The sequence below is a fragment of the Mauremys reevesii genome, linkage group 4, assembly GCF_016161935.1.
Source record: "Mauremys reevesii isolate NIE-2019 linkage group 4, ASM1616193v1, whole genome shotgun sequence".
Taxonomy (NCBI): Eukaryota; Metazoa; Chordata; order Testudines; family Geoemydidae; genus Mauremys; species Mauremys reevesii.
Genome location: NC_052626.1, coordinates 108,558,164 through 108,582,258, shown reverse-complemented (window position 1 = coordinate 108,582,258; position 24,095 = coordinate 108,558,164). Strand labels below are relative to the sequence as shown.

The 24,095-nt window shown below is 39.6% G+C and overlaps 1 protein-coding gene across 6 annotated transcripts in view; it reads right to left on the bottom strand.

Annotated features, from left to right (window-relative positions):
* Nucleotides 1-24,095, bottom strand: part of MOB2 (MOB kinase activator 2) — a 156,852-nt gene that overhangs the window by 42,493 nt on the left and 90,264 nt on the right. Inside the window, exon 1 of one of the 6 annotated variants that reach the window (XM_039538023.1) lies at nt 11,495-11,512. The exons of 4 other annotated variants lie outside the window; for them this stretch is intronic. In XM_039538023.1, coding sequence (XP_039393957.1) covers nt 11,495-11,496 — 2 coding nt within the window. In that variant the 5' untranslated portion in view covers nt 11,497-11,512. Of the gene's footprint in view, nt 1-927; nt 1,095-11,494; nt 11,513-24,095 lie in introns of those variants that run through there. One more of the 6 variants, XM_039538018.1, reaches the window with a different exon arrangement.

Sequence of the window (24,095 nt, the reverse complement as noted above, 5' to 3'; positions counted from 1 at the left end):
TGTTGACAAACATTTTTAACAATTTGCCATCAATAAGAGGAAACAGCCGCAAGCAGAGGCTTGCCAAATAAAGTTATGTGCATTCAACAAAGCCCCTCTTTGGGCTTGTGCACTAATTCTTCACAGTTTAAAAAAATACTTGAGTTCATGTTAACAGAAATAAAAAGCTACATTTTCCCCAACATCAAGCCTGTTTCTTCTAATATTTGTGATGAAATTTTCCTCTCAACCCAGAACAGATCAGAACTCTCCCTGATCGAGGTACTATACTTGCCAAAAGTTTTCCTTTTGGTCTTGATATTTACATATACACATACAATCAGACCCATAACAGTATGTTTAGAATACATGAACTAATTTTTTTAAAGCATATTCTTTACCAATGTACAGACAAAAAAGCCACGTGCATTATGTAGATTCTTGGTCAAACTACTTACTCAAGTAACACTACTAATGAAGAAAACAAGTAGCCATTCACCAACCATCCCCTTGAAACTCTGCCCTCTCAGATGCCTTCAAACTATTTCACTAGAGTATTACATTTGACAGTTTTAAACACTGGTATAAATTCAAAAAGTTTTTGATAGAAATTCCACATTTATATGGCTACCAATTAAGTTTTAGAGACAAATCAACACAGCTTTTAATTCCCCATTCCTTAAAAATGTTGGACAAGACCAAAGGTTACTTTGCCAGTTGTCTACCTCACAACATTGTTCAAGTCCCCCTCTCACAATGTATCTCCACTTTACAACATTGTCTTTACAGAGTTTCCCCTCACTACACACTTACTTGTGCTTATGAAATCAAATGAAATAAAATAAAGTCTGCTCCAAACTAAAAGTTTTCCCCATTTTGCTATGCATGCCAACTCCCTGCCCTGTACCTCTCCCTTAATTTCTAAAATGACGACAACCTGATTGTTACCTTAGCACTTTACCCACCGCCTGTAGAACCATTTTGCAGCTTAATCCAGTTTTGGGATTCTGAGAGAGTACGGGTCTGTCTCCAGAGAGGTTACAATGATCCCCAACCATGGTACAAAGAGGGAATGAGGGACGGGAGGGAAAAGCTGAGGGGAATGGCCAGTACAGCCTCACCTCCACTCTTCACTCTCCCTGTAAAAACGAGTCCAACCACATTCACAGAGTGTACACAGCTTACTTCACCCAGTCCTCCCTCCCTCTTTTCCTGAGCCAATAAGCAAGCAGCAAGAGAAAGAGGGGAAGAAAAAAAAAACTCAGCTGGAAAAGACAAACAGCTGCTCCTTTAAAAAAAAAAGAACATTCTGAGCTAGAGCCAAGTCTGAGGAGCCAGGGCCAATAAGGGAGCATCTGAATTGGCCTTTTCAAACCGGCGCCAGCCGTGCAGCAAGACAAGCGTAGTAGTGTGAGGGATAAGCAAGCCTCTTTCAGCCAAGCTCTTTGCAGTACTGTGCTGGGAGACATATTTCATTAACTAATCCCTGTAGAGGAAAGGAAGCAGCACTTTTACACCTAACTTCACATTTTATCACTCTTATTCCCAGTGCAAAAGGCTAGATAGACAAGGGTGCATTTGGGTACACAGCAAAACCCATTTCTAACAATATCAGCTTAGGAAGTCTTCCACCACGCTCTGCAAGACACTGCACAATAATTCCATAATAAATTAATACCACAAGCAGAAAAACCCAGGCAGAGGGAGAAATTCTACATAAAGAGAAGAGAAATTGTTCCAAACACAATGTAACAAAACATCATCTACAAAGTAAAACTTTTAGGTATTTTTAAGTGGAGAAGGAGGGAGCTAAGATGGATGTGAAGGGGTTGGGGACATCCTAAGAGTATTCACAGCAAAGACACAATATGTAATAACCTAAGGCCTGATAGTGAAATCCCTAAAAGATACTTCCAGATAGAGTCAAGATGAAGTTCAAACTCAGCAGAAGTAACAATTTTCAAATTTATAGGCAGCAAATAGTAACCAAGACCAAGTGCGCATTATAGGATCATGGCTGTTCAAGACAGTGAGCAAGCATGCTATTGTTTGCAGCTTGTGCAGAGTCTAATGAAGTAACCCGGCTGAAAGCCCTCCTAGAAGTGGAAATAATTAATCTTCATTATCAGCAAGTAGCATGTTGCTCTTTAGGGCTTGTTTAAACTGCAATTTTACAGCAGTGCAACTTTCTCACTCAGGGGTGTGAAAAAACACCCCCCTGAGCAGCGCTGTAACGTGGCAGTGTAGACAGTGCACTCAGCACTGGCAGCTACACCCTTCGTGGAGTTGAGTTTTCCTAGCGCTGTGCTGTGACTACACAAGCCATTGATGTGTATCAGAAGACTATGGACATCTAATTCTACCAGTATTCTCCCCGTGGCTCAGTCAAAAAGCCCAGGGAGAATACTGTTTTGCATTTATGTAGTGCCTTCTATCCACAGGATTTGTAATCCATTAACTTTAGCCTCAATATCCTCATTAAGTAGAGAAATATGACAGTAGGAAGAACAAGGATAAAAATACCTCCAAGTGATCCAGCTGAGACAGAGGATAAGTGACATCTCCAGTGTCACACAGGAAGTCTGTGGAAGGGCTGGAAAGAAAACAACTCTCTCCAACTTCTAGTCCTGTGCCTTAACCACAAGATCATCCTCTCTCTTGGAATACTCTGGTACTGCCCAACCTACCCTCCATCCCCCTTAATTAATGCAAACTTGTTATATTAAGTCAATCATGCTACTAGAGTGAGGCAGAATACCCACAGAAGGAACACACAGTAGCAAGGGAAACCCACACACTTTATTCACCAACTAAAATTCACAAAGACATTTAGCCCTTTTAAATCAGTTGTAAAACAATAAGCATTTAAACATTTTTACAGTGCACTAACAGACAAAATATTAAGGAAAAACCTTATTGTTTCCAAGTTAAAGAAGATTTCATAGATCAAATGAAGGTAAATATGAAACGCTATGATAACACCTTTATGATTTTAACAAGAAAGCTGGCCTCTCCATGCCTCATTAGTAAGCTGAAAGATTCACACTATCAGATAGAAGGCCTCAACATCCTCACATAGAGGACTGAATTTAGGAACTTTTGTGATACACCTCTTGAGAAGGATATCAAACAAGAAAGTGAGACTTGAACAATTTGAAAACCCATGATAGTTTCCCCTTGACATATGTAATCAGTGATCCATTTGCAGATGGTTAACCTCTGTACCACACTTGCACTTTCAATGCTCTCTTTTGTGAAACATTCTCCCCTCCCCCAGAACACTCTTCTTTTCCTCTATTTCTCCAACTATCAGTTCTCTATTTGGCAAGCTGCATCCCTTCTTTGGGCTGACTGTACTGTCCAGTTGTATGCTTACATAAAATCCAGTAACATCTTGTAGTTAAAGATGCTGTGTCTCAGTTCTTATTTTAAATACCCCAAAATCATGCAACCGAAAGTAAAGGTTTTTAGAAAGCACAACTCAGCCACTTTGAGCAGGTATGTTTTATTATGTATGGTGTCAAATTTAGTAACTTAAAACATATGTGCAACATGGCCATTTGGTGCCATGGAAAGTCGTAACTTTGGATTTTCAGAATTTTAAAACAAGAGACTTTGACCATAAGTTCAATGAACAGATTTATCTGAAAACAGTCATATCCAAAAAGGAGTACTCAAATGCAGCATATTTATTTGAAGGTGTAATCATTGAAAATAATGATGTATGTTCATACTGATATTCACTTGAATTACAACAATGGTGTACATTAAAGGTCCAATGTCAGACTTTGTACGCAATTATATTCTTCCCCTTTAAATTATCCTGAAAGTTCCTCCTGGATACATAGTCTTCATATACTATCTCAAAATTCTGCACAATTGTTTAACAGCTGCTTAGTTCCACCTTCGACATACGTGCCTTTCAGTAGTAGGAGAAGTGGTTCCTATATATCCCTTTCATACCACACAGAGATAACAATGAAGCTTTTTTTGGAAGGTGCACTGAAATTAGAGAATAAAAAGTGTCAGATCCCCACAGTGGGCGTGTAAGAGGGGTGGGCCAGTTACAGACACCATGCTTTGTTATGGTAACAGAATCATAGACATCTGAGCATAGATTGCTCCCAGTACACGAGATAAATTACTAAAGTTAATCTTCTAAGTGATGACATAGGGTAAGAAAAGGTACCAATCAAAGACAGTGGGAAAGGCAGAGCACCCCCTGACATCTATTCACAAAACACATGTATATACTGTATACTGAGGACACACTTTCCATACTAACTCCAGCCACTGCCAGACAAAGAGCTTTATGGTTGATACCATCTACACTCAGACCTCACCCTGATGGGAATGTTGACCCATCAGGCCAATGAGTGATATTAAGCAATCTTATGAATAATGCTTTGTGTGTTTATAACCATTTTATAAGCAACTGTTGCTCAATTAGCTATTTATTTGCCTCTTTCAGGGTTCCATAAAAGCAGCATAAAGCAGGTACCCCAGGGAAGTATAGTAGTATCGAGAGGCTTGGAAAAGAGCAAGTCAAAACCACTCAGACAAGCGAATAACGTAAGAAACAAAAATAGAGGCCGCTAAAGTGCAACTCAGCATGTATATGAAAAATGAGGGCTTGTAATGTCACATTGTAAAGTTCTGTTTTAAATTAAATTGCAGTCTATTGTGTGTCCCTGCCTGCCATGTAATATTTCAATTCAGCTAGCTAATTGCCCCTTTTGTTTGACTTTAATATGCTTGTGCTATTACCTTGCCAAGTAACCTTTCTAATTACCTCAGAACGTGTCCCCAGCGCTCTGGGACCACTCAAGAATTAGCAGCAGGAACGTTTACATCATTTAGTTTACCTCCAAGTCTTATTTACACTGGAAATTTCAGTCTTCATTCTGCTATCATCCTAACAATAGCAGTAGGGGAAAAGCACTTGGTGTTTTGTCCAAATCCAAAGTCTCATAACTCCTGATAGAAACTGAGGGCTTGTCCACACAGAGCTGCAGTGCGCTCTACGGGGTTTGAGTTGCAAAGTGCTCCAGCATGCTGTCCATTAACTGGTCTGTGTAGACCATGCTGGCACGACCATAAAGTTTCCTAGTGTGCTTTAACATAGTACTACTTTAAGGTGCACTCCCAAACTTTTTGTTGGTGCTGGCAGGGTCTACTTGGGCCAGTTAGTGTGCAGCACATGGGGGTGCTTTAAAAATCACACACCCATAGAACACAATGTCTCTCCGTGTACAGGAGCTAAGGTTGCCACCTAGCCAGTTTTTGACTGGCCTGGCCAGTTTTTCTGCTGTCTTGCCTGTTACCCATCAGAGATGTGGCATGTCGCTGTTTGTTTTTGCTGCCCATGCAGCAGTCTTGGCTCCTGGGAGTGTCACAGCCTGGACAGCGCCCAGGCCCTGCGCTGCATGCATGCAGCGTCCCAGGCCCTTGCCTGCTGGCTGCCGGGGCCACCACAACTCCTCTTGGTGCTGGGACTGAAGTGGGGGGAACAGACCCACCACTCAGGGACAGGAGTCACCAGCAGCAGGGGTGGGATGGGGCCCACAGCCAGTGGCCCATTTTTCTGTGCCTCAGAGATGACAACTCTAACATAGGCCTTAAGAGTGAAGTCAACCCGGAGGCACAAAAAGTTTAGTGATGAGGTGGGGATCGTATAAGAAGGAAAGATGTCAGAAATGTACTTTCAACCCCAACCCAGAAATGTTGGGATGGGAACATGCCCTCTTGACCACAAAGAGTGCTGAGATAAAAGCCCTGTAAATCAATTAATGCAAGAATTTCAGAAAATTCATCAAATTTGATAAATACTTTCAAAACGTTGACATGGTACCTAAACTGACCAGTATTTTACTGTATTCTTAAAGCTCTGGTGGCAATGATTAAGAGTTGGTATTTGGAGCAGCAACCACTTTCTTTAGCTTCAGCTGTTGCTATGCTTTGCTCTGCAACAGGCAGAGAGAAGAGATTGGTACATAATATCTTCACTAAATCCGAAACACCAGAAACAAACATCTATTCTGTTGGGGGCAAGAGCAGCAAGTTGGAGTGCAGAAATCAGAAGAAGCCTAATGTGAACCTGCAAAAGTCTTCAAGATATTGTTCAAATGCCAACAGGAATTCTTAAAGCGTTTGAATTGTGGGCAAGACCCACAAAAAGCAGAACAGTCATTGAGAATTCAGCTCAATAAAGTTAGACCGTACCAAAAACAGGAAAGTGAGTGTTACTGCATGTACCAAGCAAAAATAAATCATGAGTAGGTTGATCAGAAAACTTCTAGAGAGTATGTAGGCCTGCACCCATACCACCTTGTGCTGAGATCACTTCAGATCTCTAGCTAAATGGAGTTAAGTCAGATCTGTATTTGGATGCGACACTACTAAAAAGATGGAGGTGTTTGAGTATAGATAATGGTTCAGCAGATGGCACTCTTGCCTGTATCAATATTGAAAAAAAGCCTAGGAGTTGTTAAGGACTGCTATGCTGTTGGAGGGCCAGTCTTCTGAATTAGGGTATGTCTTCAATGCAGAGTTAATGTAAGTTATCTACATTCTACAAATTCAAGTGAAAACCTTGCAATGGCCCAATGCCAAATCAGACAGCACATCAGTGCCTGGTTGGAAGGCACAATTCACTTTAGACAAGATTAAAAAAAACCTACGTTTCTCTACATTCTCTCCCCCCTTCAAGAGAAGATATCCACATTCTTTCTCCCTCAACAAGAAAAAAAAATCTCCAAACAAGATTTAGTTTCTACTAAAAAGTATAGGTACACTGATGATCTGGTACATGTATCCTTCTGAAAGCACCAGCACATGGCTGCAACATACATACTAAGAAGTGAAGTCAGAGGAAGCAATCTTGTTGAAAAAACGTATCTGCCTCAGTGGGGCATGGGTGAGTTGCTCCTGGCAGACAGTAAGAAATGGGGTGCTCAGTTTGTGTCATTCCTAACCATTGTGTTTTTTTGGGGGGAGGGGGTTCTGGAGATCATAACACAGATGGGAGTTTCATCTCAGACTTAACTATTCCTTTTATTTTCTTGCCCTAATTCTGAAGCTCAGATGGGCGGCTCTCCAAGGAAGGATTAGTGCAATAATGTATTTTAATATTAAAGAGCTAAAGTGAAAGACTCCTGTTGTTCTCCTTCCATCCCACAAACACACAAGACCCCTAGCTTCATATAAAAAGGCTGAGCTTCTAAAACTTGGCTAAGAAATTCTCTCCAGGGTCGTTTAACATTCTGAACTACTTTCTACACATATACATAACCTCCCTGTAAGGTGTACAACACAACTACTGTTTTCAGTTTTACATCAATATAGCATAGCAAATGAAGCCAAACTGCAAGCTGTCATGGAATTCTAGGCTGAGGGCTACAAGGTGTAATCAGCACAGAGAGGGAGGGTCCCAGAGTCAGCAGTTCTCATTGGACAAGACTATCCATGCTCTGGGTGGGAAAGGAGTGGAAGGAAATAAGTGGAGACTGCTTGAAGTTTTCCCAGACACAGAGCACCATTCAAGAAGCACGAGTTTCCCCCCCTACTTGGTGTTATAACTCCAGCCCCATTTCAGTCTGCTCCAGGCAGCATTACTGTAGATTATTTTATTTGATAATGTTGCACTTAGATGAGGGCACAGGGAAAACAAGGATTCATAAAAGTAACTGTGAAATATGCTTGAGGAGAATTCTCTCCAGGCATGTTATATTAAATACACATGGAAACACAGTTTACATTATGTGAGATTAAACAGTAGAAGCTATTCAGTGCAACTCACAGCACCTAACAAAAAATTTCTCAACTACATTTGTTAAAAGCAAGGCCACAAAACTCTGAAGGCACAAAATGAACTTGGTTCACTCAAAGCCCAGGACTTGTTAGCATCCTCACAATTAGGCTCATTACAGGATTAGCTTCACCTGGAACACGCGTGCTGCATCTTCACCTATTTTCAAAACACCTAACAGTGCCAGCTTAATCCAGTGCTGAGATAGGTACACATCAGCTCCTACAATGTAAATATACCATAAACAGTCTAGTTAAGATCAAAAATTGTAGGAGCTTCTGAGACCAAATAGTTCACAGATGCAGCTGGGTCTTGAGCTGTTTTACTGTTGTTTGTATTGCAGAAGACCAGTTTAGGGGAGAAAAGACCACTTTACAACCCCAAGGTAAAACCTGTTTGGACAGTGTGCATGTAATGGCATGAGAGAGAGGCAGACACATAGCAGAAAGAATTTAACAAGTACCTCATCCCAGTGACCTACTTACTGCTAAATGCAAGTCAGAAAAGATTGGTTAAAAATACAACCCCAAGTAGTAATGCTGAAGATGGTTACTTTGAGGGTTCACCCTCAAGTCTGACATATTGCTGAAATCTTTTTGATTGATTATGAAGTACTTTTGGCAACTTACACATATATTTTTAAATGATAGGGTAGGGAGGGGAAGTTAAATTTTAAACATAGAAAAATATTTATGTATATTTACAAGAAAAGGCAAAAACGCCACCTCTGTACACTTTGTTATAGTTGAGTGGTACATCCAAAGTAGTAATGACATGGCTCCCATAGCAACTGCAACTTCGCTCCCTGATAAGTATGTTCTATTTTCTGCACTTAGAAACTTTAGTGCGTACATCCCCACCCCCATTTTCCATCTTCTCACGTCTCTGAAATCTTAATTACAAAAATGAATTTAGTTTTCACTTTGATGTTAAAGAGGACAGTGTTGGTACACTTAACTGAACACAATTATCCATTTAATTCACATCTTAAATGCTTGGAGACTATACAACTCATTGTACTACACTTTCCAGAGAACACAAAATTTGAACTGAATACTCACATGTTCAAACATGGTACAGTGGATTCAGATTAAAGAATGACTGGCCAGTATCCAGAGTACTCAAGTTTAAGACTGGTTTATGCTGTACTCAGTATTTCATTCTCCAGACATTGATCGAGCACATTATCTAGACCACAGCAGTCTGGTATATTAACAAATTAGAAGAAAACAGAATCCCATGCATGCTGTCTTCAAATTTTTTAAATTTACATAATTTGTAGATAAAAATGTCTTCAAAAACAGGACAATGACCCTAATATTTATTGAACTAAAATCATGCAAAAGTTTAATTTAGTGGTTTTTATTATCAAAGAGCATCTGCAAGACTGAGTGATAGAAACTACTATTTCTTTCTTTACACAATAACAACTCAAAAAACTTATATAAGTGGATTTTTCTCAAACTGTCAACTTTCCTCCCTGGTCTCAGAGTTAGTGTAAGTAATATTAGCCTAAGGGTAACTTCCCCAAAAAACAGTAAACACTTCAAAAGAATTTATGATGCAAGTGCCTCCCATGCTTCTGTTAAAAATCATGCCAGTGACCCAGATGTTATTATAGTGACACATGCATGCACTGTTATATACCCTGGTTTTTAAGAGCTTGTAACTTTGATCTAGACAAATGAAAAATGAAAAAAAACCAACAGATGGGCTATATATCTTTAGAGACTGAATGAAGACTAAAATAAAGAAAGCTTTTAAGAATGAGTCTCATCAGGCCATGCACAGAAAGCATATGGGATCGGTCCTGATTAAGAATCAGATTCATTGAGATAAAAAAGGGGAAATTCGTAAACAAAGTGCAGGTGTGGATGGGAGTTTCCCCTCTTTAAAGAGCTCTGGTTGTTGGGTTTGGTTTTGGTGACATTGCTTGGTTTGCTACCACTGTCTTGTCCAGACTTTTAGTTCAGATTACAATCTCCAATTCACACACATGTAACTTGCCTACATTTACATTTTTTTTTCCTTGTTAGCTGTTAGGGCTCTGAAACGGGCCTTCATTGGCTAGAGAAAGGAATAAAAAGCAGTGGATAACAGAAGAAATTCACTGTTTGTGAAATTCTCTATTCACCACTTTCAGCATTTCTAGCCTTGTACTGCAGCAGATTGTTTGCAGCCAGCACTGTGACATAGTAAGAAAATGCACTTGCCTTTACTGAAATTGGCTGCTCTACTAGAGAGAAAAAGTCTTGTGGTTAAGTTATTGAACTGGGACTTAGATTGGAGTTAAACTCTTGGCTTTACCAAAGACTTCATGTATGAATTTCAAATAACCTAGTCTTTGGGCCTCAGCTCCCCCATCTGCAAAATACTACGACTTCCTTCTCTAATCTGTCTTGTCTATTTAAGCTGCAACCTATCGGCTCCAGGGACTGTTTTAGTATCTGTATGTACAGAGTCTAGCACAACAGAATGCCAATGTCCTACCACAGTATAAATGCTACAGTGTTACCAATGCTTATAACCAGCATGAAACAATGTCAACATCATCTAGGCTTTTGAACAACAGCCAATCTGAACCGGGGACAGACTGTGTGAAAGAAAGGGGCTGAAAAAAAAAGAGGTTCAGATTCCTCAAAACAAGATAGACCAATTATTATTTACTATTTTTATTATTTCAGTGCCTAGCAGCCCCCGTCATGGACCAACACTCCATTGTGTTATGCACTATACAAACACAGATTAATGAGGCAGTGATACCCAACAGGATTCTAGAAGAAGAGAAGGCTGTAATAGAATCCTATTTTTTAAATGACTGATGAAAAACACTTTACTACTAGGAGAAAGCTCTGCAGAAAAGGTTAATGGTGCGAGGATATATAAGCAGGTGACAGGGGAAAAGAGAGGTAATATATTCCAATGGATAGAGAGTCAGGACTCCTATGTTCCAAGTCCAACTCTGTGACTAAATGCAACTGACTTCCTGTCAGAATTCAGCATCCATTTGTGCCTCCTTTTCTGCACACATCTGTACAGTAGGGATTACCTACCTATTATAATAGGAAGGTTGTTAAAGGTGTATACAGTAATTTGTGATCAGATGAAATGCAAAATGTGTGAGAATTATTAGCATTAGTATCAGGGCTAGTTTGCTAAAGTATTTTTTGTAGGTTTGTCTTTTAGTGCAGAAGAGACGTAATGCCAACAATATTTGGGGTGCAATATATGTAACTTGTCTCCTATCTACTTACTGCGCCTTACAAAGGCAGGTTATGTGCATGAGGCAACTAACCCCAATCCATAATAAGAAAATCCTGGTCTCCTTGACATTTTGGTCTAAAAATAATGCAAAACTCTGGAAAATGCACTCCCGTCTGGAGAATAAATAGCAACCTTCCCCTTACAGTTACAGTATATTCTGATGAGAACTGCATCATGACCAGGACACTTGCTATGAAGACAAATATTTATAATTATTCTTAGTGTGCTATAATTTTTTCCTAAATTATAAAAATACACACATGCACATACATACTTAGTCCAAAACTATATTTTTTCCCCACTTGACACTCTTAGTTAAGAAACAATTATTTGTAACTTCACTGCTTTTGATAAAGTAGCATCATGCACTCTTCCCTTTTTCCCCACACAGGCTCCCATGTCTCTTTAAAGTCTCTCAACAGGGTTGACTTTTTGAAATCTTACATAAAAATTAGTGTTCTGTCTTTTTCAGGGTCCTGCTTAAAGTCTCATTTTCTAAAAAAAAAAAAAAAAAAAAAATCAGTTTGAAGTATATGTTTAGCAGGGGAGACAGAAGAAAAAGGGGCTTCCACTAGCATTCTTTCACAAAATAGGCACTTGCATGTTTGACATCAGAGAGGGGTACGGTGTACTTTCGATGTGTGTACACTCTATGAGCATTAACAGCAGTTACCACCAGTAGAATGTAGTAAAGTGCTGAGAGTGACATTCAAATTTTACAAGCATTTCTGTTAGCTCTCCAATAGCCTGAAATACCCCAGATCGTTCAGAACAGGCATAGCCCAGTATTATCTTATTTACATACTTATCCTAGTCAATGCTTGAATCAACCAAAGTACCCATACGTGACTACATAAACCAGCACATTTTACTTTGAGTACAAGGCCAACTAGTCTGTGGGAGCCAATGACTTCAGTTGTGGTGGGAAACGGCAACAATGATTGATCAGAAGATTGGAGCAACCTTTAATCTCCTGGTGATGCCTGGACACAGAAATACATCAACTCCTCACCCATCCACCCCAGATGGAAAAATATAACCAACTTTACGTTGTTAAACAATGTACAAAAACATGGTCCAAGGTTAAAAACAGTTTTCCACTTAAGTGCTTTTTAGAAATTCAGAGAATGAATATATTCTATAAAAAACTCTTTTCTGAGGCATGGTGAAGGAGATTACAGTTTCTTATTAACAGGAACAGAAGGCTAAAAACACATTAAAATCAGTCAATTCTAGCTCTAATCGCTAGTGTAAAAAAAACTTTGCGTTAACCAGAATAAATTTATCACTGTGTATAGCACCAACTCCCAGAATAAGGGGAAGTCAACTGGAATAGCTATTCCAGAATACAACCCTGTGTGGACACACTTTTCTGGAATAAGCAGAATCCAAAATGGATTAAAAGCTAATCCAGAAAAAGGCACTCATTCTGGTGTCCACGGGAAGAGTTATTCTGGAATAACTATTGTGCTTTAAACCCACACTCTGCTTTAATCTAAAATAGTGCTTGTTGCACTTTAAAGTTAAGACTAGATGCTCACAGAATAATCTGTAAAGTAATAGCTATAATCAGAAATCCTCACAGTGTACTGGAGGAGAGGGGAAGTGCTGTGAATCAAGAGGATAAATAGCTCCTTGGTTTATTTGTAAATCTTCCTGTCAGTGGGCTTCAACCATAAAATTGTCTCTTATACTGTTTCCCTTGAGTATTCTACAGAATTTCTCTGAATACTAATGTTACTTGTCTCTCTATTAAGGAAAAAAAAATCATTGCATCTTTAATAAAATCAGTAACAATGGCCAAGACTCCATCCCACACACGTTTTTGTTCTATCTGATCAAATATTCTTGAGAAGAAAAATTAACTCTGGTAATTTGCTACCATGGACACTGTAGTATAATCACTCAGAACACCTACACACATGGAGACCACAAACACAAAAATCAGATGTTTTGTTTTAGGCCTTGTCTTCACCACAAAGTTAAGTCGAATTATTACTCAAGTGTTATCCTAACTCTAGTCCCAGCCACACACAAACTGAACTACAGTGGTGGTTTAAACTCAAATTGGCTGGCCCAAGGTGGAGTATGCGCTAAAGCCTGAGACAGCAAAACTCATCAGCTCTTAACATGACCACTCTGTAGTATGGACAAAGGCTAGTGTCACTCTACAGCAATGTCTTCCCACAATTCCACCTGGGTGCCCAGAAAAGACAAACCAGTTCTCCCATAATTCACTGAGAATTAATTCAGAGCAGCTCAGCTTACCATAGCATTAAGACCCAGAGGATGTGCACCTCAAAGTCTCAGCGCCACATACAAGTATAAAGGGGCTACTCTCACTCAAGTTATACTAACTTGAGTATTTTGAGTGTAGATAAGTTAATTCTCCAGTGAAGAGATACCCTTAGTCACACACGTTCAAATGCCTCATCCCTACTTTGTTCTAATCTTTTGGTGATGGAGATTTTGGGGGAAAGACCATGAACATGTTGCTCCTAACAGGATTACTAAGACTAGTTGGCCAGGTACAAGGTGCATATTATCCATTATGCACAATCCAACTATTCCAGTACTTAGCTTTTCCTGGGCAGAAAGGTTGCAATAGTGCAGAATTACCAGACTGCATGGTGAGGCAAATAAGCTTACACTTGAAACAAAATAGATACTAAATTCATCTTAATTGTGAGTACAGGATATGAACCCTGGACTGAAAAGGTAAATGCATTCAACCACAAAAATAATGGGAATGAAAGCCTGACCAACACTCTTCTGAACACAAACACACCCCAGATTCTCCAAGAACTGCTGAACCCTGACTGCAGGATGAAAAACAAATAAAGGTTTAGTGAATTGTTAATAGGTAAATCAAAGTTTGTTTATGTAATCCTCCACCTTCAAGGTGTTGTATTACTAATACCCCAATGCAAACTGAGGTTAACACTTCTTTGGTGCTTCATTTATTGGCTCATCTCCATTAAAATCAATTAACATGACCTGCCCCAGTGTTTCTTCCTCATGTGACAGGAAAAAACAAAAACAACTGTTTAGCCCCTTCTGTACAGGCGATAACAGCTTTGATATCACAACTCCTATTTTGGCAGATTGTACGTTCAAAAAAGCAGTCTGGGCAACAGACCAGCAGCTTAGTACATGTTCTGCTTTTGTAGCCTTATATAAACAGTCTTGCATTTCAGATAAAACAATCAACTTCTGCTTTTCTGCAGGTACAGAGAATGTTTTCTTCATTCAATTTTATTCAACTAGTTTAGTTCAATGACTAGTTCATTCAAAGCTGAGAAACTGATAAGAGAAAAACAAACATTGTTTTTAAACTCCCAATCTATGAAGAAAAATTCAGTATGAGAAGATGAGAGCTACTGTTGTAAAATCTTGAAGGACATGGTGACCAGAAACCATCAGTTCTATTTGCTAATTACACATACTTCCTTTGTTTAATAAAGCAGTTTTAAATGAAAAACATGTTTTGAAAAATCTACTTTCTAATGGATCCAGGACATAAAGGTCATTTTCTTTAAGTAATAAATTTTAAAATGCTGGTTTTGCATTGTAATTTAATTTCAATTTCTATACAAATGTAGCTTGACAAATCATAAGTTAAAAAATGCACAGTCTAGTAAGCAGAAAATGAATGATGCATTTCTTTAAAAAAAAGTAAAAATTAAGAATCTGAATAAATGTTAAAATACATGTTTGCTTAAAAAGATGTGCTTAGATATAGTGTACACTTCGGGCTACCAAAAAGAAATAAAAAATTATATCAATGAGAATCAACTTTTCTTGAGGAAAATAAAAAGATTCCAAGCTTAAAACAGATTATTTAAACCAAGGTTTCCTGCTTGTTGATTTAAATCATGATTACAATCAGTGATTTAAATCATTTTGATTTAAAATCAATCCACCTTGGAGTTTAGGAGACATCCTTTCAGGGTTAGTATTTTATTGTAGATAGAGCTGAAGGTACCACCTATAGTTAGGCGTGGCAGGATTCGATTTAAATCATTAGTCAGTGAACACTGATTCCACCTGACACAAATTGATGAAAATATATCCATCGATAACAAATGGTGAGCACAGCCTCAGTCATACCCACAAGGATCTGATGTCACTGGCCTTGGAGCCATGCAGGGAGCCCTTTGCAGCCCCATTGTCATGGTTTTGCTCACTCACTCATGGTCAGGAGTGCAGGGGTCATCCTCAGGTAAAAGCCATTCAAAAGCAGGGTGGCCTCTCCCATGCCAAAGGGCTTGTCCCTCTTCCCTCCTTGTGGCCCAGGCTGGGAGTCTCTGCTCTGCTGGGCCAGGACCACGGCCTCCCCAACACCCGGGTGTCTCAGGCCCCCTGCAGCCTCACTGTTAGCACTGCTCTAACTCCTCTCCTTATTTTACTGCAACTATAAAAATTAAAATAGTTAATGAAAAAATGCTTACAAATAAAAATCAGCATTAAGCATCAGAATTATAAAAAATAAAAATCCAGTTGTGCCAAACCTACCTATAATTAAGGTAGCCAGACAGTTCCCATTATAAAGCTCTTGTATTCAGCAGCTTATACTTTGCCAATCTTCAACCAAGCAGGTTTAAATTTCCCATGCTGGGTGTATACCTCAAGGTCAAATATTTTAAGAAAGTATCAGCTAAAGTGGTTCGGCCATTTCAGAGAATGAGATTAGGGAAAAATATATTATGCCCAGGCTTAAAAAAATTCTGAAATCCATTTTGTTGAGATGGTCTAGTGTCTTCATGCTTTTGGAGCAAGGGCTCGAAATATGGAAGGTGGTCACACTGGTATCATAACTTTTTGTGGTTCCATACACATTTTCCCAAATTATGAGCATCTGAAAAATTCTCAATTCATATATGCTCAGCAGACTTGTTAGGGTTTGTCAGCTAAATTCTCTGAAGAGAGTGTCTGAACTCAGCATGCTCTATCCCTGGAGTGCCAGCGATGATGAGTACTTTCCCTGTAAATCGGGGTAGGCAACCTATGGCACGTGTGCTGAAGGCAGCACACGAGCTGATTTTCAGTGGCACTCACACTGCCCAGGTCCTGGCCACCGGTCGGGGGGGGGGGGGGGGTGGTTCTGCATTTTAATTTAATTTTAAATGAAGCTTCTTAAACATTTTAAAAACCTTATTTACTTTATATACAACAATAGTTTAGTTATATATTATAGCCTTATAGAAAGAGCCCTTCGAAAAATGTTTAAATGTATCACCGGCACGCGAAACCTTAACTTAGAGTGAATAAATGAAGACTCGGCACACCAATTCCAAAAGGTTGCCGACCCCTGCTGTAAATGGTTCCCCCTGCTTCAGTGCTGGGCAGGGAACTGAGATGAGAGACTGTCAGTTCTTGGCCCTAAATGCCTCCCCCTCCTCACCCTGCTGGCACCGAGGCCTTGAATACAAACAAGTTAGAAATGGTAGGGAAGGAAAGGAAAGGGGGCTCAGAAGGGTGTGTAGATAGGAGCAGAGAGGCTGGGGAAGCAACAGGCAATCTTAATTATAGCATATCCTAACTTTTGAGTGCTTGATTTTGTAACCTTAATGTTATTTTAACAGTTTTTTGGATGCAATAATCTTATAGAAAGGCTAATGATGTCCGTTGGATGTGACAATATCAAAACATTAATACTGTAACAAATACTTTGCACTTGTATAGCTCTTCCCATCCCAAAAATCTGAGCGCATTATTACCCCTATTATACAGAAGGGGTATTGAGGCACAAAGAAGAAAAGTAATTTGTCTAAGACCATAAAGATACATCATGGCAGATTGGAGACTGAAACAGAGGTTTATTGACTTCTTGCCCTGCCGTCAATCCACTTGATCAGTGGTTCCCAAATTTTTAATATAAGGGGATTCCCCCTCACACCAACTGCATTTGGTCTCTTTTCAGGACCCACCATTACCACTGCTCTCCCCTCTCCAGCCCCCAGCTCGTCCCTTTCTCTCCCCAGCCCTATAGCCCCTGTCACCCTCCCTTCCCCAGTCAGACCGAAAGCCCAAATTCCCTGCTCAGCTCTGCCCACCCCCTTTTTCTCCTGCCGACCCAGCCAGATGCTCGCTTTCTGAAGCTGGGCCATGACTGCGACTAGGCTGCTGACTGTCCTCTTGCTGCTACTGCTGCCACTTAGGTCCTGATCCCCATGTCACTGCACGCTGCTCAAGGAAAGTAATGAGGGAGGGAGCTGAGGGTGGGCTACCTCCAGGGGACATGCAACCCACCATCTGAAAACACTGCACTAGATCACAGCTGTCCCTAAACAACATTCTCCAGCAATTCTTTAAATACAGATTGTATGTCATCACTTCATTTCTTATTTTCTCTGGCTAAAGTTTCCACATTTGCCTATCTGCAAAAAAAAAAAAAAAAAAATAAAATTAGTGTACACACCCAAACCAATTTGTGTAAATGGGTTGGATGAGATATGTAATGACAGTAAGAGGAAAAAGATTATATATTGGGAAACTCAAAACTCCACCGATCAATGCTGCCAAAGTACTCAGTTGAAGGTCAGTAAGGCACAGCTGTTCCAGCACACTGGGAGAAATTGCTAGTGGGACATGAGCTGGTTCCTTCTCCATGACAAGGGTCAATCAGCTGGAGCTGTTCAGTGCACATCAGGGAAGAAGGAAGGAAACACAAACCTGTGAAATTGTGGATCCAAGACTCAACCAGGTATTGTAATATACGAAAAGATGTGCTGGAAGTTTGAAATTGTCAATTTTGTTATATATTCTTAGTAATTAAAGGAATGGCTCATGTGAGAGATGAGGCCAAACAAATGTTTAAAGAAGCAATTTGTCTATAACACTTTTGTTGTGCTCTAAAGTTAATGAGACAGTGATAGAAATATATTATCTTGAAACTATATTGTCCTCCTCCAATATATGATAGTGCCCAGATACAGAGGGCAGACAGAACTAGTATTTACATGCTTTTCTGAACATGACATTGTAAAGCCTTTACCTTGGTTATGACATATGGTTGATTTATTATAATTGTTTTATCTATGTAGTGATCATTTAAATGTGGTATGGTAGTTTTTTGGTGATGTAAGAAATAAACACAAAAGAGTTTTGAATTGGATGATTTCTAATTCTAATTTTGGGGAACGGTGTTTTGGTCTTGAAAGATTCATTCATTTACATAACCATCAGAATCCATCAATGGAATGAAAGCCTCAATTCAGATGAGTGTTCATTTTATCCACAGTGAGGGATATTTCAGATAGCTCACTGCTATTCATCTGAAGACTTTCAATAAATATAAAATATGAACAATACAAATGTATTATTCGGTCAAATATATTTTTTCCAGAAGAGAAGCAAATGATGGGGAAACCTCAGCCATACAACAGCTGCTAGTGAACTACTATGAGAGAGGAAAGAGCTGATAGTGTCCAGCACTGCCACATGGCGGATGGAAGAAGAAAATCCTTACACCAAGGAAGGAGTTCATAGATTCTAGGGCTGGAAGAGACCTTGAGAGGTCATCGAGTCCAGTCCCCTGCCCTCATGGCAGGGCCAAATACTGTCTAGACCATTTCTGATAGACATTTATCTAACCTACTCCTAAATATCTCCAGAGATGGAGATTCCACAACCTCCCTAGGCAGTTTATTCCAATGTTTAACCACCCTGACAGTTAGGAACTTTTTCCTAATGTCCAACCTAAACCTCCCTTGCTGCAGTTTAAGCCCACTGCTTCTTGTTCTACCCTTAGAGGCTAAGGGAACGTCTAGATGAGACGCGATATATCGAACTCCGAACGCGCTCCCGTTGACTCCGGAACTCCACCACCGCGAACGGCGGTGGCGGAGTCGACGGGGGAGCCGCGGACTTTGATCCCACGCCGTGAGGACGGGTAAGTAGTTCAAACTAAGGTACCTTAGTTTGACCTCCCACCCCCAGTGTAGACCAGGCCTAAGATGAACAAGTTTTCTCCCTCCTCCTTATGACACCCTTTTAGATACCTGAAAACTGCTATCATGTCCCCTCTCAGTCTTCTCTTTTCCAAACTAAACAAACCCAATTCTTTCAGCCTTCCTTCATAGGTCATGTTCTCTAGACCAGTTCCATTACTGGGCTCACTACACATCTTAAATGACAGACATGACGACATGGGGGTCCTAAAACAGCTAATCAGTAGGCAGCTCCACCACCTCCTCACATTTTTTTTTGCTTTAAAAATACTAGATCTAAATTTGAAAATAGCTGTTTTGTATACAGAGTAATTCTCTCACTCACTCGCACACACACACCCCCTTAATGCCTGTGAAGCATGTGTATGGGACCACAACTACACACTTCATTATGTACAATATTATTGCTTACACAGTTCTCTTGACTGAAGCAGAGGTTATGCATGAATTCAAGCTACGAAAAGTAGCTTCCATGTGAATGAATTTTTTTGTGGACATAGAGCCTGATCCTCCACTGCTTTACGCCTTGGGTAGTAATCTATGCCAGTAATAATCTATACCAATACAAAGTTGGTATGAAACTATCATTTTGATTTGTTAGCGTTTTACATCATGGTGCACAGATGTAAATGTCTGCACAACGTGCAAGATGGGAGAAAATCAGGGTGCGAAAGTTTAAAGTGGACTGACAGCAGGTTGCTGAGCAGGAAAGCTTACTGGACTAGTTATATTTCGTCATTTAAATTTTTGTTTATGTAATGGTTGAATGGTAGTAATGCCACAGCTGTTTTTCCATAGAATATACATGTAGTATATGAATGGATACTCTGGAAGTTTGAGATGGTCTATTTTGTTATATATTCTTAGTAATTAAGGGAACACAGATTAGCAAAGGACACTGACTGAGAGGCAAGAATCCTTATATGAAGTACTGGGTTTGGGGATTAAAATAAATTTAAGCTACAAAATAGAAACAAAACTAGATTAAAGGAGGGAAGGAGTAAAAGGAAGAGAATTGGTCATTGAAAGTGGTGGAGGGGCCTCAGGAAAAGTAAGCTTGAGGTTGAGGCTATCAATATAAACCTGCACTTCAATATCACTTTACAAGGCTGTTTTAGTTGGAGATATTCTTTGCTTGTTATCCTAAACTGTTGTGTACTGTCACTATCAGAAACAGCTTCTGTGTTACATCCTAGAAGGGATTATATTTCAGTAATGAACATGTGGTCTTTCTCCATCCATTCTTCCTTCACAGACCTGTTATTGGAGAACTTCCCAAAAACAACCTTGGATATGTGGTGGTATGTTAAAAAGGAGGGCAATGGATTTTTGGAAGACCTGCTACAAAAATACTGTAAGATACGGTTTTCCCAGTTTCGAAGGGAAATTATTTTGGGTCTAACTTACATAATAAAACAAGGGTCTAGCCCCCCGTTTCAACTGTAATAATTTTTTCTACCAATTTATAAAATTTTCAAGAAGTGCCACCAGTAAGATTGATTGTAATAGTGTTTGGTTTAGCTGAAAGCCAAAATAAAGTACTCTATCCTTCTATGGTTTGTACATTCAACTCAAGCTTGTTTTAGCAGGAGCTGATAGTGGTTGTAGCAATTGCCTTCTGTTTTCTCCTTTGTTTCTCAAAACAAGGAAATGCATCCAGATTTTCCCCTCCCTTGTCTGGGAAACAGGAAATAGTTAGATAGATCTAAAAGTCTCCCACACAGACTCTGCAGGGAAAAGGTGGAGTTTGGCACCATTAAGGTTTATTCTGAAAATGAAGGCCATTAATTATTTGAAGGTAAGCAACAGGATGGCTGGATTTACTGATGTTTACCCCTCGCTCTGCTACAGTTCTTTAATTATTTATGATTCATGTAATCCTACTTACAAATGTAAAGCTCATTTCATCTTTTAAAAAATACCACTTTTGCTTGAATTTTCAGTGTTTGACTCTTCTGTATAGAATTTCTCTATCACTCATAACAGGGACAAAAAGCAGTATGGTTTTGAGTTTTGATCCATAACACTGGGCTGACATGTCAAAACATCATATGCCCAACACAATATCTCAGGCTTAGTTTGGAACACCACTATATAGCATTTACACAGCAATCTTCATTTTTTTAAACCACTGTACAAACTAATTAGTCATTAATACGGCTATGAGGAAGGTGACAGGACATCATCCCCATTTTACAAATCAGCCCATGCTGTTTCTAGTCCTAGAGAATACATCAGATAACAAGTGGACATGACATTTCTTTCTAGGGACTACATCTGATCCTAGAAACAAAAACCTATCTTAAAGAATGGTGAACCCCAGAAATGCTACTAGGATAAACTATAATATGTTCTCTCTGTAAAGGATGTCAATAACTTACCTACAGAAACTGCTATCCCTCAACCCTTCTAGACACATACTTTCAAATTAATCACCAGCTAAATACCAGGAATTTATGAGCCTGAAACATTCAGCTTCAAACTCAAATTAACCAGAAGGCAAATTCTCCTTTGGAGCAACCATACCGAGGAACAGGTTTGAAAGATGTGCAAACAAACTAACTAGGGGAATCCTGAGATGACCAATTAGCAGAAAATCTGAAAAGTTTGACAAACACTGCTTCCACAGCTGAACCCGAGGGTTTTCTGTGTGCTTAAGTCAAAAATGCAGATGCTAGTTTGCAGAAACACCGTACAGAATCTTTTAGCTCTTTGCTTACATTAGATATAAACCTGCCCTAGGAAAACTTCCAAAAACCTCCAACATATTTTAAAAACTGATTCAACATGCAGGATTTTACCCTGCATCGTATACAGAGCACAATTTGGTTATAAAGAGTTATTTATGCACAATCTAGATTAGCCAAGAGTAGAAACTCAGATCCAAGACTCCTTTATGGAACGCACATATAGTTGACACCCACTGAGTAACCAAGGATACCCCTTTCACAGACCATACCTCCTGTGTTCAGGATATTTTAAATATCATCAACAGTCCAAAAGGTTACTAAAAGCTAGTATACCTGTTCCAGTCTTGCAAAGTTTTCAACTATTTGAAAATGGGGCCAGAGGGGAAGGAAGAGATATGAACTTCCACAACTGCCCTACATTCAAAAGCAAAAACTAGGATTATTATTAATGATTACTAGGAATAATTTTTTTAAAGTAGCGTTAGCTCTTATTTAAAGAAAGAAGAGTTAGCAGATGTGCATCCTCAGTGCCAACTGGCAGAGGGCACACCATACCACAACACACATCAGGCCTAACACACTCAGTGCCCCCCAACACACTGTTCTCATAATCTGTATCTAAAAGGTGTCATGTAAATCATCATATGAAGACTGGTACCATGCAGGACATTAATAATACTGTGTGATGTATGCATGAGCAGTATATAAAGAATTATAGACATGTGCTGGAAACATGTTCTTAAAAGTTGTTTTGCAAGCAGTGCAGAAGCCCAACCTGTCTTAGACAAAGGAATGCTCTGCCTGTTTTTCTGTCTCTCCAATCTAAACTGAGCGACGAAATACTTCAGAGGACAAGTACATCTACATAGAAGGTAAACAAAGCCATCAATCTAAATGAGCAGGAGGAAGACTGCTAAATGATCATGATTGGGGATAGAGCTTGCATCCCCAGGAAGTCTTCCTGGCCTTTAAAAACAGACATTGCACACTTTGGGAAATATAAACAGAAAGAAAATGGTATTTTGGCTTCCATCACCTGGAGGACAAAGAGGGAGCAGTGCTCTTTAAGCTCATGAAAAGTAGATTCTCTTGGCCTGAAAACCAAGAGAATCTGGAACTGACTATAGGGGAGAAACCTGCTTCGACAAAAATTGTAACTTATTGAAATTAAGTTTTAGCCACCAGAAAGTGTTTGTTTTTGTTTTACTTGTAAGCATATCTGTCTTCTGTTCTTACTTATTACCACTTAAATATCTGTTCTTTGGTAAACTTATTCTTGTCTAATTACAGATCCATCTCAGTGCTGTGTATTAAACTGAAGGGTGAGGTCCTCAGCTAAACTAAAAGGCTGGTGTGTGCTCTGTCTCTTTGGAGGCAGCAAACAACTTCTGTGAGTATCCAGCGAGAGGGGCAGGATGCTGCAGGGAAGATGATTTGGGGAAGATTCAGGACTGGAAGGCTTGCAAGGGGATTAGCCAGGCTGGTGGAAGCCACAGTGAGGCCATTGTGCATCGAGCACATTGCTCATGTCAGAGCCAAAGCACAGAAGCAGCAGGGTTACGGCGGTGACAGGAGCCCTACTGGTCTGATGAACCCCCAAAGTGTCACAGTCCCTCAAGAGAGAGTTACAGGGTTGTGAAAGTACTAAATGAGAATTAACTAACACCTCGCCCAGGGGTAAGAAATACAACTGACTCCATAGCAATAAAACATTCATGCATCTGTGACAAGGAGCCAGAATTCAGTGCAATCGAGATCTTAAACCTGCTGGGGACCACCTAAGACATCACTATTATTGGTATCACCTGTTCAGCTGCACTATATCTACATCAGCCTCTCTTTCAAGCCCTTCTGCAGTGCTCCCCCAGGGGAAAACAAAGAAAAGCACATCTTGCTTTTAGCTGAGCTAGAGGTAGAGTGAATTTACTGAAATTGCATCCTCCACTGTGGCAAGAGAGAGGATGGTTGAGAAGTAGAAGAGAAATCATTAATGAACTTGCATCTATATTTTCCTTTCGTGGCTTTAGTAGAACAGCCTTGATAGACAGATCACAACAAAGCTCAATCTTTTAATATAGCAGAAGGCAAAGACACTGCAACTTATATCACTGCTAAATGTAGACATGAGATCTAGTGTGAGTAGCGAGGAAGTGAGTTGTTATATTGTTTCAGTTAAACACCTGAATTCACTGAAAAACTACTGAACAAGTTAAAGTCTTACTATATCATCTGAAGAGAAGTAAATGAACCGTTCTTGGTCTGTTCAATGTTCACATATCAAGTGATTACATTTGGCATTCATGATCACTGGCATAGGAGAGAAGGTAGGAATCTTAGTAGGGGTAATCTGCTGCCTCTACTTTTCTTAGATAATTATAATTTAGGACTTTGGTAATTCTGGCA